The sequence below is a fragment of the Bubalus bubalis genome, chromosome 4, assembly GCF_019923935.1.
Source record: "Bubalus bubalis isolate 160015118507 breed Murrah chromosome 4, NDDB_SH_1, whole genome shotgun sequence".
NCBI lineage: Eukaryota > Metazoa > Chordata > Mammalia > Artiodactyla > Bovidae > Bubalus > Bubalus bubalis.
Window position 1 is genome coordinate 28,112,251 of NC_059160.1, and position 14,192 is coordinate 28,126,442.

The window sequence follows — 14,192 nt, forward strand, 5'->3', positions numbered from 1 at the left end:
GATCCCGTTGCCATTTACTTTATTGTTTTGGGTTCGATTTTATACACCGTTTTTGTGTTTCCTGTCTAGAGAATATTCTTTAGTATTTGTTGGAGAGCTGGTTTGGTGGTGCTGAATTCTCTCAGCTTTTGCTTGTCTGAAAAGCTTTTGATTTCTCCTTCATATTTGAATGAGATCCTTGCTGGGTACAATAATCTGGGCTGTAGGTTATTTTCTTTCATCACTTTAAGTATGTCTTGCCATTCCCTCCTGGCTTGAAGAGTTTCTATTGAAAGATCAGCTGTTATCCTTATGGGAATTCCCTTGTGTGTTATTTGTTGTTTTTCCCTTGCTGCTTTTAATATTTGTTCTTTGTGTTTGATCTTTGTTAATTTGATTAATATGTGTCTTGGGGTGTTTCGTCTTGGGTTTATCCTGTTTGGGACTCTCTGGGTTTCTTGGACTTGGGTGATTATTTCCTTCCCCATTTTAGGGAAGTTTTCAACTATTATCTCTTCAAGTATTTTCTCATGGTCTTTCTTTTTGTCTTCTTCTTCTGGGACCCCTATGATTTGAATGTTAGAAAAGGAAGAAATGAAGAACCCCAGGGTTAGTAGAAGGAAAGAAATCTTAAAAATTAGAGCAGAAATAAATGCAAAAGAAACAAAAGAGACCATAGCAAAAATCAACAAAGCCAAAAGCTGGTTCTTTGAAAGGATAAATAAAATTGACAAACCATTAGCCAGACTCATCAAGAAACAAAGGGAGAAAAATCAAATCAATATAATTAGAAATGAAAATGGAGCGATCACAACAGACAACACAGAAATACAAAGGATCATAAGAGACTACTATCAACAATTATATGCCAATAAAATGGACAACGTGGAAGAAATGGACAAATTCTTAGAAAAGTACAACTTTCCAAAACTCGACCAGGAAGAAATAGAAAATCTTAACAGACCCATCACAAGCACGGAAATTGAAACTGTAATCAAAAATCTTCCAGCAAACAAAAGCCCAGGTCCAGACGGCTTCACAGCTGAATTCTACCAAAAATTTAGAGAAGAGCTAACACCAATCCTGCTCAAACTCTTCCAGAAAATTGCAAAGGAAGGTAAACTTCCAAACTCATTCTATGAGGCCACCATCACCCTAATACCAAAACCTGACAAAGATCCCACAAAAAAAGAAAACTACAGGCCAATATCACTGATGAACATAGATGCAAAAATCCTTAACAAAATTCTAGCAATCAGAATCCAGCAACACATTAAAAAGATCATACACCATGACCAAGTGGGCTTTATCCCAGGGATGCAAGGATTCTTCAATATCCGCAAATCAATCAATGTAATACACCACATTAACAAATTGAAAAATAAAAACCATATGATTATCTCAATAGATGCAGAGAAAGCCTTTGACAAAATTCAACATCCATTTATGATAAAAACTCTCCAGAAAGCAGGAATAGAAGGAACATACCTCAACATAATAAAAGCTATATATGACAAACCCACAGCAAACATTATCCTCAATGGTGAAAAATTGAAAGCATTTCCTCTAAAGTCAGGAATAAGACAAGGGTGCCCACTCTCACCATTACTATTCAACATAGTTTTGGAAGTTTTGGCCACAGCAATCAGAGCAGAAAAAGAAATAAAAGGAATCCAAATTGGAAAAGAAGAAGTAAAACTCTCACTATTTGCAGATGACATGATCCTCTACATAGAAAACCCTAAAGACTCCACCAGAAAATTACTAGAACTAATCAATGAATATAGTAAAGTTGCAGGATATAAAATCAACACACAGAAATCCCTTGCATTCCTATACACTAATAATGAGAAAACAGAAAGAGAAATTAAGGAAACAATTCCATTCACCATTGCAATGGAAAGAATAAAATACTTAGGAATATATCTACCTAAAGAAACTAAAGACCTATATATAGAAAACTATAAAACACTGGTGAAAGAAATCAAAGAGGACACTAATAGATGGAGAAATATACCATGCTCGTGGATTGGAAGAATCAATATAGTGAAAATGAGTATACTACCCAAAGCAATTTATAGATTCAATGCAATCCCTATCAAGCTACCAACGGTATTCTTCACAGAGCTAGAACAAATAATTTCACAATTTGTATGGAAATACAAAAAACCTCGGATAGCCAAAGCTATCTTGAGAAAGAAGAAGGGAACTGGAGGAATCAACCTACCTGACTTCAGGCTCTATTACAAAGCCACAGTTATCAAGACAGTATGGTACTGGCACAAAGACAGAAATATTGATCAATGGAACAAAATAGAAAGCCCAGAGATAAATCCACACACATACGGACACCTTATCTTTGACAAAGGAGGCAAGAATATACAATGGATTAAAGACAATCTCTTTAACAAGTGGTGCTGGGAAATCTGGTCAACCACTTGTAAAAGAATGAAACTAGAACACTTTCTAACACCATACACAAAAATAAACTCAAAATGGATTAAAGATCTCAATGTAAGACCAGAAAGTATAAAACTCCTAGAGGAGAACATAGGCGAAACACTCTCCGACATACATCACAGCAGGATCCTCTATGACCCACCTCCCAGAATATTGGAAATAAAAGCAAAAATAAACAAGTGGGACCTAATTAAACTTAAAAGCTTCTGCACAACAAAGGAAACTATTAGCAAGGTGAAAAGGCAGCCTTCAGAATGGGAGAAAATAATAGCAAATGAAGCAACTGACAAAGAATTTATCTCAAAAATATACAAGCAACTCCTATAGCTCAACTCCAGAAAAATAAATGACCCAATCAAAAAATGGTCCAAAGAACTAAATAGACACTTCTCCAAAGAAGACATACAGATGGCTAACAAACACATGAAAAGATGCTCAACGTCACTCATTATCAGAGAAATGCAAATCAAAGCCACTATGAGGTACCATTTCACGCCAGTCAGAATGGCTGCGATCCAAAAGTCTACAAGCAATAAATGCTGGAGAGGGTGTGGAGAAAAGGGAACCCTCTTACACTGTTGGTGGGAATGCAAACTAGTGCAGCCACTATGGAGAACAGTGTGGAGATTCCTTAAAAAACTGGAAATAGAACTGCCTTATGATCCAGCAATCCCACTGCTGGGCATACACACTGAGGAAACCAGAAGGGAAAGAGACACGTGTACCCCAATGTTCATCACAGCACTGTTTATAATAGCCAGGACATGGAAGCAACCTAGATGTCCATCAGCAGATGAATGGATAAGAAAGCAGTGGTACCTATACACAATGGAGTATTATTCAGCCATTAAAAAGAATACATTTGAATCAGTTCTAATGAGGTGGATGAAACTGGAGCCTATTATACAGAGTGAAGTAAGCCAGAAAGAAAAACACCAATACAGTATACTAATGCATATATATGGAATTTAGAAAGTTGGTAACAATAACCTTGTGTACGAGACAGCAAAAGAGACACTGATGTATAGATCAGTCTTATGGACTCTGTGGAAGAGGGAGAGGGTGGGGAGATTTGGGAGAATGGCATTGAAACATGTAAAATATCATGTATGAAACGAGTTGCCAGTCCAGGTCCGATGCACGATACTGGATGCTTGGGGCTGGTGCACTGGGACGACCCAGAGGGAGGGTATGGGGAGGGAGGAGGGAGGAGGGTTCAGGATGGGGAACACAGGTATACCTGTGGCGGATTCATTTTGATATTTGGCAAAACTAATACAATATTGTAAATTTTAAAAATAAAATAAAATTAAAAATTAATAAAATAAAATAAAATACAAAAATAAAAAAATAAAATACAAGTTTACATTTTTGAATAAACTGAATTCTAGTTTAGTCATGCTAACGTGTTTAACAATCTCACCCACACAGCTGGGTAAAGACCTCATGTGTTCAGCTTAGTAGTTGAATCTATGCTCAGATGAACTATTTTACCTAAGAGAATTGCTTCTGAGAAGGTTCATGTGAATGATACTCTTCAATGAAAAGTTACATACATGTTTAATTACATTCTAAACATGACAGAAGACTTTTCTCTCTAAAAGGAATACTTTAGCAAGTTCCTTGTTACAGGAATACAATTATTCCCTAGTTTGTTTGAGAAATCAAGCTTTTCATTAATTGGATTTCCTTCAAAGCAAACTTGTCAAAGCAAAATTTCCAAAAAATTTAGCATCAATTAAAATGGATCTTGTTAGAAAATTGAATTTTCTTTTTGACTGAAATGTAACTTTTAATGAATCTGTGAATCACCTACCTTATATAGTTTTCATGATAATGAAGTTATAGCCAGTAAATTCTAAACCACTAAAGTAACTCCAGGTGTACAATAAACATAAACAAGCAAATAAAAACCACCATGCTAATGGATACAAACTTAAATGATTATGAAAAACACAAAATCTCAGATAGTTTTTTTTTTTTAATCCAGGATACAATCTCAAGTATTTGACTACCAGTTTCTCTTTTTAATCCTACAAAATAAAGAAATGAAACTATACAGTGAATCTGTATGATTTTTTAAGCCTGTATATGAATGACTGTTAAAATAAGAACTGAACACACTAAACAGTGAAAATGACAAACCTTTTATACTAAAATATCAGTCTCTGTTGTGGAAGGGGGATTGAATTTAGGCACTATATGTGGGTGTGTACTGAGTCGCTTTAGTCATGTCCGACTCTTTGCTACCCTATGGACAGCAGCCCCGTCAGGCTCCTTTGTCCATGGGATTCTCCAGGAAAGAAAATGGAGTGGGTTGCCATACTCTCCTGCAGGGGATCTTCCCCACCCAGGGATCAAACCTGGGTCTCCTGCATTGCAGGCAGACTTTTTTACTGTCTGTACCACCAGGGAAGCTATTTTGCCACCAGGCAATATCTGCAGAACTGTTCAAATAATACTAAGAAGCCTGAGCTTATGCTAGAAATTTTTTTCTTGAATCAAATAACAAAGATTGCTGATTATGACAGAAGACTTTTCTTTCACCTTACAATTTAGATTTCCTGTTGAATAAGTAATATTGATATAAGACACCAAGAAATGCATTTTCATCATGGCAGAGAAATTTCTGTATATAGATTGTGGACATTATTGGTTTGGTTTTCCAAATTTGTTTTCTGAATAACAAGTGTATCTTTGGACCTATTTTTCTTTTTCAGAATCTTCATCAAAATTCAGACACTTCAGCAAAAGGTAAAACATACGTGCACCAAAATATTTTTTAAATAAACAATTTCTAAAACCAAAAGTAATTTAATTTTTCCAAATATGGTGATAACACACACATAAAATATTTTTGAGGGAAAAAACTTTTGCTCAAACTCTTTTTACTGACAGTAGTGATTATTCTGCAAGTGAATAAAAATCCACTGCCTTTGAGCCTGAGATTTTTTAAAAAAATAAAGTCAAGAAAGCTGTAAAAGTAAAAAGAATTTTGAAAATGCCCTTTTTACCATTCTAAGAAAATATAAAATTTTATTTAACTAATGATATTCTGATGTAAGAGAAGGCAGAAATGTAGCAGATGTCTTTCTTCAAGGTCATTAATTTCCATTTTAAAATCAAGCTCTATTTGAAGCATCAACTTAATGTATCAGGCAGGAGGATTTGGTTCTGAAATACTTAAGTGTTCGCAGAAGCTCTGAACCTACAAAACTGTAAGCCACAGGAGGACTGGGCCTCTGTTGAAAAGGGTAGATAGTGTGGTCTACAGCAATGAGTCTGGCTTCTGGAATCAGGCAGAACTGATTTTGAATTCCAACTCTGCCCATTTTTTTTACTCTGATGGTAAAGAATGAAACTCTCTGATCCTCAGTTTTCCTAACATGAATAAAGGATAGGACAGTATGTGAAGTGCAGGGTGTGGTCAAGATTGCTCTTGTTTGCACTGGCAGATCGTATTTGGCTTATGAACACTTCTGAGTATCTTTAAGGAAATGATCTGACTCACACATGTTCAGCTGTCAAAGGTGACAGTGAAGCACAAACAATAACTCTGACCTGCCCTCCATACCCTTAGTGGTTTTCAGTAGAAAGTTATGCATAGCAGGATATCCTGTCCATTCTAATTCCCACCACTCAAAAGAAGATACAGTAAGTCCCCTACATGTGAACCTTCAAGTTGCGAACTTTGAAAGATGCGAATGTGTGTTCAGGCATGAATGAAACTGCAGCTTGCCCTCCATCTCCTACTGCTAGTGATTCTTCAGCTCCACTGTCTCCCACCTCCTTCTCCCCATCTCCAGTCAGTAACTCTTCTCACCTGTTCACTCGATGTCAGTCTCTGTATACCAGCTGTTGGACTGTACTACTGTCCTTTTCAACGTACTATACTATCAGATTAAAAATGTTTATTTTTTGCTTGCTTTTTATATGTTATTTGTGTGAAAAGTATTATAAATCTATTACAGTACAGAACTATATAGTTGATTGTGTTAGCTGGGTACCTAGGCTAACTTTGTTGGACTTACAAACAAATTGGACTTACAAATGCACTCTCAGAACTGAACTCATTCATATAGAGAGGACTTACTGTTTGCAATACATAGGAAGAACTCCCCCACTTCACATCACAGAGGAAAATGGGACGGCAAAGGGTAAGGGCAAAAAACCTTTGCTAGTGCAAAAATCCCTATTCCAAGCATTCACATAATAAAACTCCAGAGCACCATCAAGGAAGGGAGAGACAGACACCCCCTAACAATTTTCCTAGCACAGAGTACAACTAAAAGAACGAGGAGTGAATAAGCCAGAGGTATGCTTATATGAAATTGGCCTTTTCGTCCTTTCTATCAGGAATGTTGGAATAAACTCTTCTCATCCTATGTTCTTCAAGGGTCAGGATATGAGAGTCCACAAAACTGCAAGAAATGTTCCCAGGGACTTATAATCCATGCTAAATCATCACAGAAAAGGAATTAATTCTGGATTAAAAATTCTCCATCTGCAGCTCTCATAAACTTTTCATAAATCATACTTCTCATTCTACAAGATAAATATATTTTCTAGTATTTTATTATGTAGAAACACCTTACAGTAGTTTAAAAAGCAGAAAGGAAGAGCACTGAAATGACAGCAAAATGAACATTTATCCGTATATACATGCAGTTGCGTTCTATTTAAGTACTCTGAAATAAAAGTCTAGAACCCTCTTTACACAAAATGTTGATCTAACAGTGCTGCTGCCACTAAATCACTTCAGTCGTGTCTGACTCTGTGCGACCCCATAGACAGCAGCCCACCAGACTCCGTCGTCCCTGGGATTCTCCAGGCAAGAACACTGAAGTGGGTTGCCATTTCCTTCTCCAATGCATGAAAGTGAAAAGTGAAAGTGAAGTCGCTCAGTCGTGTCCGACTCCTAGCAACCCCATGGACTGTAGCCAGCCAGGCTCCTCCGTCCATGGGATTTTCCAGGCAAGAGTACTGTAGTGGGGTGCCATTGCCTTCTCCCAAATATAGGTATGCTGCTGCTAAGTCACTTCAGTCGTGTCCGACTCTGTGCGACCCCACAGATGGCAGCCTGCCAGGCTCCCCCGTCCCTGGGATTCTCCAGGCAAGAACACTGGAGTGGGTTGCCATTTCCTTCTCTAATGCAGGAAAGTGAAAAGTGAAAGTGAAGTCACTCAGTCGTGTCCGACTCTTATCGACCCCATGGACTGCAGCCCACCAGGCTTCTCCATCCATGAGATTTTCCAGGCAAGAGTACTGGAGTGGGGTGCCACTATTATTGATGATTCTGATTCTCATACTTAATATTCTTATGGATTCTTCGCAATATACTTTGAAGCTAAGAGATCTGATCATACCTGTGCTCTACACCAGCATTCATTAAATCTGGCATGTTGCCTGTTTGTGTAAACAAAGTTTATTTGGAACATGAAAAACAAACCAGATTTTAATACAGATTATATTTGCAAGGAAAACACAGACTTCACTGAACAGGAGAAGTACAGAAAGTGACAAACAGCAGCAACACAGAGACTGTTTTCCATTCAAAAGTACACTAGAATAAAGTCATGTACTCTTACCCCCTTATTTCCATAAAAATGCAAACCAAACATCCTAATTAATGCATTTTAATCACCTATGTATTGTCATTGCTTATTTCCTGTTACTACAAGTCTTTTCTCATTGCAAAATCAGGTGCAATAAACATTTTCCCATATTTCACCAAGCCCAGTACTTTAAGTCCTTAATATATTCCTGATGATAACTAAAAATGCATTCTTCACCCAGAGTTCTTGAAGAAGCACACATCTCTACACTACTACCTCAAAGAAGCAAATTCTAATCTAGAACTGTATTTCTGCAAAAAAGTAAAAAGTGGAGTTTGAGTAATTAGCCCAATAATTAAGATTCTCTAAAATATGTGCCGGGGCATCAATTAATGAGATCTCTAACTCAACTTTATGATTTATTTTAATGTGCATTAATTTGCACAAGATTGGGAATTATTAACAAGAAGTCTGTACTTCCTGCTTCAGAATACAATTTGGGGACCAGAGAAACAAGATGTTTTTATAAATTTATAATTTTCTGCCTCCTGTTGTTCAGGAGAAACCCTGTTGGTTGGCCTCCAGAGTTTGATGAGGCCTCTTTAAAGACTATTTTTATGCTCCTTTCCTCTTCTGTTTCATTAATTGCTACTGCTGATTTCTCAGAGAATTTTAATTAGAGCTCTTTCACTCTGCTTGTCACCTCAGGCTGTTTCAACAAAGGGCACAATTTTAGAAACACAGCAAGTGAGTAGAATTTGGCCATCTCATAAATTTTGTACAAATTTATGAATAACTAAGTGAATAATAGCATGTGTTGGACAACAACAACAAAATGTTTAATTATGGGCAGAGCTACTGAGGGACAGGATGTGGGAAGAGGCTCCATGCAGAAGCTGGCCTCTTTCCTGGGCAATGGAACACTACACACATACTATTGGAGGAAGCGTCTAGCTCATTCTGCTAATTTCTTTTCAAACCAACTAAGAACCAAAAGAATCTGCCTGCAATGCAGGAGACCCCAGGTGGATTCCTGGGTTGGGAAAGATACCCTGCTGGAGGGCACGGCAATGCACTCCAGTATTCTTCACTGGAGAAGCCCCATGGACAGAGGTATCTGGTGGGCTACAATCCATGGGGTTGAAAGGAGTCCTATACGGCTGAGCAACTAAGCACAGCACACGAGAACCAAAAAGCAATTTCCGTTTTGGAAACTACTCATGAGAAAGTGCACGTGTCTCAAAAAAACAATACTGTGTGATGTGACTCCACACTGAATACGCTTATGCCAAATTTGTGACTTGTTCCACTTGTTCCATTCATCATCTTTTTATCATTATTATTATTATTATTGGTCGAACTGCGTGGCTGGTAGGATCTTAGCTTGAATCACACCTACTGCAGTGTAAGTGTCCGGGACTCTTAACTACTGGACCACCCGGGAACCCCGCCCCCACACTTGGCCCCTTTCATAATCTTAATGGACATTTCTTTTTCTATACCTCAAAATATAAAAACCTTTAAAATATGGTATAGTAAGTAAAATAAAATGTTATGAAAATTTTTTAAAAATCACAGGAGATCTTGAGAACATAAGATCTAAGGATGCTCTTACTTGTTCTGTCAACGTCTCCTCAGCTGCCAAGGGCTTGGCAACCTCGCTCTTCTGGTCTGTGGTCTTGGGGACTCACGGCTGCACATGACCCAGCCACCCGAGGGGTAGGGAGAGGATGGGAGGAGGGAGGGCGAGGAAGGAGCCCGCCTTGGCCCTGGCATCCGGGACCCCATGTGGGACAGATGAGCACCACCAGCCCTGCCCAACCAGTGGGCTAAGAACCTGCAATCTGGAGAGCGAGAACAGGCGTTCACGCCGGACCACTACAAAGCCAAGGCCACGCAGCCCTACTCCGCAACTGACACTCCCCGTACCACGTGGACGCCTCGCTTGAAAAGGCCCGCACTCTGACCCCGGAGTCGTGAACCAGAACTAACTGGTGTCCAACTGGCAAGCTTGGGGTTGAAATGGAAGGAAATTGTCCATCAGTCCCTTCCTCGGGCTACAGAAACCTCAGTCATCATCTGCAAACACCTGCCAGGCGTGTTCAGCCTAAAACTTAGCTCAGCCCTGCTGGGGAAAGGCTGCCCGTCGAGGCCGACCAGCTCCTGTGTTGGCCCTTTTCCTCCGGGAAATGGAGGCTGTGAGGTAACCCGAGAAGGAAGTCAGATGGAGGCTTGACTTCTGGAGCAGCAACCATGTGCAGAGGCCTAGGATCTGGAGGCAGGGGAGACAATCTTCTGCCTTTCCCCACACAGGCTGGCTCTGCCCATCCCTCCGCGGGGGCCCCATCACGTTCCCGTGGTCCGGCCCAGAAGCCGAGGATTGCTACGGATGCTCAGCAGCATGGGCTTCAGGCCTCCGGACACAGTGTCTCCCTCCCAAGTACCGCCTGGAGGGCCAGCTCTCCTCCGGCAGGCTCTCCTCCGCAGCCCAGCGGCCGTTCCCGATGTGGGAACCGCCGCCTAGAACATGGTTCCTCTGCTTCTGTCTTCCCCGCACTGGTGGCACTGCCTTTTCATTTAATTTCTCCAGAACAAGGCGGCCAAAAAGGAGAAATATCTGAAATACGGCATTTCCGTACATATTTCTGGCCCAGGATGGATAGAAGAACGCAGGGTTTTCTGCCTCACACTCGTCTACCAAGACCCGCCTGTGGGATTTAAGGAGGCCTTTTGCCGGGACTGAACAAGGCCTGAAGTAAGGGTCTTGATCACAACCACAGGAGCCTTGCAACCCCTGACCTTCGAGACTTGTCAGCAAAGTCAGGCATGAGTGACCCAGAGGAGTAGGAGGGCTCCATTGATAACACTTCGTATTATACATTCATCTCTTAAAACTCTTTGTCCCTTAAATATTTGTCCATTAAAGAGTTTCCTCTTCTAGGTCAAAAGGGAATAATTTTTAAAATACAATTTAAAAAAATGTTATTATTATTTTTTTACCTTACAATATTGTATTGGTTTTGCATACAATTTTTTACACGAGGTTATTCACCTAACTTCTGAAACAGTGTAGTTGAATATTAAAAATAATTGCAAGTCATGAGCGTCATGATTTTTGATGCATTGACTGCTTCTGTTGCTGCTACTAAGTCACTTCAGTCGTGTCCAACTCCGTGCGACCCCATAGACGGCAGCCCACCAGGCTTCCCCTTCCCTGGGATTCTCCAGGCAAGAACACTGGAGTGGGTTGCCATTTCCTTCTCCAATGCATGAAAGTGAAAAGTGAAAGTGAAGTCTCTCAGTCGTGTCCGACCCTCAGCGACCCCATGGACTGCGGCCTTCCAGGCTCCTCCGTCCATGGGATTTTCCAGGCAGGAGTACTGGAGTGGGGTGCCATTGCCTTCTCCAATGCATTGACTACTGCATACAAAATGTCAGCAGTGAGTGTTATTCACCTGCCCTGTTAAGGGTCTGACAGTGAATCCTACCCGGAGATGGCATTCATCATCCTCAGGTTTCTCCATCCTAATGGTGCCAGATTCCTATCAAAGTCCACCAGTTCTGCCTAGTCCATTTCATCAGCCTCTTCTGCTTCCTCCCACTCAGGTTGGAATTTGTCCAACAGAGAGTTTAACGAGAGGGAGAATACCATTCTCAGAAAAATTTACCTTGAATTTAATAATCAGGGGACGCTTTTCGTATGCTCTAAACTAAATTGGCATGGAATCTAACAGACATTTCAAATCTATTGGTCCCCGTAGTTTGTCATTTTTCTTCATTTTTTTCTTAATTTTTTCTTCCTTCATGACAAGTCAGCTTTACGATAATCAATAGACTCCCTATAAATAACTAATGGTAAAACTGGAGTAAAGCTTTGATTTTGAAGAGATATAGTAAATGTCATAAATCTTTTATTCTAAACTTACCTCGGATACCAGCCATGTACTTCAGTTCAGTTCAGTTCAGTTCAGTCACTCAGCCGTGTCCAACTCTTTGCCACCCCATGAATCCCAGAGTGCCAGGCCTTCCTGTCCATCACCAACTCCCGGAGTTCACTCAGACTCACATCCATCGAGTCAGTGATGCCATCCAGCCATCTCATCCTCTGTTGTCCCCTTCTCCTCCTGCCCCCAATCCCTCCCAGCATCAGAGTCTTTTCCAATGAGTCAACTCTTTGCATGAGGTGGCCAAAGTACTGGAGTTTCAGCTTTAGCATCATTCCTTCCAAAGAACACCCAGGACTGATCTCCTTCAGAATGGACTGGTTGGATCTCCTTGCAGTCCCTGGGACTCTCAAAAGTCTTCTCCAACACCACAGTTCAAAAGCATCAATTCTTCGGTGCTCAGCCTTCTTCACAGTCCAACTCTCACATCCATACATGACCACAGGAAAAACCATAGCCTTGACTAGACGGACCTTTGTAGGCAAAGTAATGTCTCTACTTTTGAATATGCTATCTAGGTTGGACATAACTTTCCTTCACTCTTTTTATGGCAACATAATGTGTATGATTAGTGTTCAGTTAATGGCAAACATAGCATAATCAAACTTATTATAATTAATTCCTTAGATGGAGTTTGTTTAAAGTAGGTATAAACCACACAGAAAACATGGCCCTTGTTTGAACATTAACTCTAAACAATAATAATCTAGACCAAAAATTTTGTGAATTATAGATCATCAGGATGCCAAATTGATAACCCAGAATTATGATTTGTGATTAAAGGCTGTACTTCCCAAATTTGTGCAATTGAAGAAATGAAAGCTGATTAATTACACTATAGCAGCTACCCCAGACTGCATACAGAGGCACAGATGGCTAATTGGCTTCAGTTGATAGAGGGTCATTTTAATTCAGTTTTCTTTAAATTTTGTTATAAAAATTTTCAAAGCTGTAAAGAATGGTTTGTGATAAATATGACCCTTCATAGATGACCTGGTTTCTATCCCTCTCCCCACCCTCCCCCCCAGGTTTGATAGAGAAAGTGACAACTGATCTATCCACATCCATCTGTCAGCTAATTGATATCCATTGCAGCAGCTTCTGTGCAGATTTCCAGCCTCTACATGCGCCTCTGTATAGTGTCTCCTGTGTAAATCTTGGGCTCCATTCCCACCTTAGCTTCACAGTGTATGCAGCTCACAATATTCCAGAAACCTGGGTGCACAGGTGAGTTGTGATGCCTTTTCCACAAAAGGGTTAATTAGTTTTGTGTCGCTTCTAATTGAATATATTTGCCTTGTTCTTATTTGCAGAAGCAAGTATTTCATCTTGAAATTTAATCAGCATGGATATATCCATGTTTTTAAAATCATTCACACTTTTATTTCCAGTCCAGTGCACATTCCTTTTCCCTCAAGTCTTCTCCCATTCTCCTATTAAAAATAACTGCATGTTGTCAATATATCATAAGAGAAACAGAAAGTGCCCATCTTCACATGGTGATTGCCCTAAATTTTTCATTTTTTATGTTTGAGTTTAAATGACTGATGCCAATTAACACAGGGTGAGAATGCACACACACATACAAGGAGATGGAGAGTATTTAAGAATAGAAAGAAATCACTTGATCCCTATCAAGTTGTGAGTGGTAAATATTTTGTGAGATTAGTACCTTGATAAAGTGAAAATTAGCCAAGAGTTACTTGAGTTACAATAGAAATTAACCACAATTATGCATGGAGCATTGCCAGGTTTGAGGTTAATTCTGCTATGTACTATTTTCTTGAATAACATAATTAGAGTAATATTATAATAATTATTTTAAATTCCTTATGGATTAAATCAAATTAAGGTGATAAGAGATTAGTAATTTTCTAATGGATTTATTGTACCCACTGCACTTAGCATCTCAAAGAAAGGCTAAAATAAACAGAGAAATAATTTTATCTTGGTCTGTATTTTTGCAAATGGAAACTATGCAAAATTTATGAGTCAATTATAACAAAAATTTTACCTTTGTATGTAAAAATGAAAAACGACCATCTATGTATCTCACATAAACATTCTTTAAAACCCATGGGATGATTCTTTTACACTTTTTCTCTTTCTTAATTTTATGAAGTATTTTAGGATGATGATGTGTAATGTTACAAAGTGCTACTCGAATGTTTTCATAATTTTTAAACCTTTAGTATATCCTTATTTATTCTAATTCACCTGGAAAAACTATGTAGCCAGATAAGTACTCAGAAAG

At 39.3% G+C, this 14,192-nt stretch overlaps 1 protein-coding gene across 8 annotated transcripts in view; it reads left to right on the forward strand.

The window, feature by feature from the left end:
* Positions 1-14,192, forward strand: part of PIK3C2G (phosphatidylinositol-4-phosphate 3-kinase catalytic subunit type 2 gamma) — a 504,349-nt gene that overhangs the window by 129,363 nt on the left and 360,794 nt on the right. For all 8 annotated transcript variants that reach the window (XM_044941205.2, XM_044941209.2, XM_044941210.2 and 5 more), the window contains 2 exons: positions 5,160-5,193; positions 12,967-13,165. In XM_044941205.2, the coding sequence (XP_044797140.2) occupies positions 5,160-5,193; positions 12,967-13,165 (233 nt within the window). The remainder of the gene's footprint in view (positions 1-5,159; positions 5,194-12,966; positions 13,166-14,192) is intronic.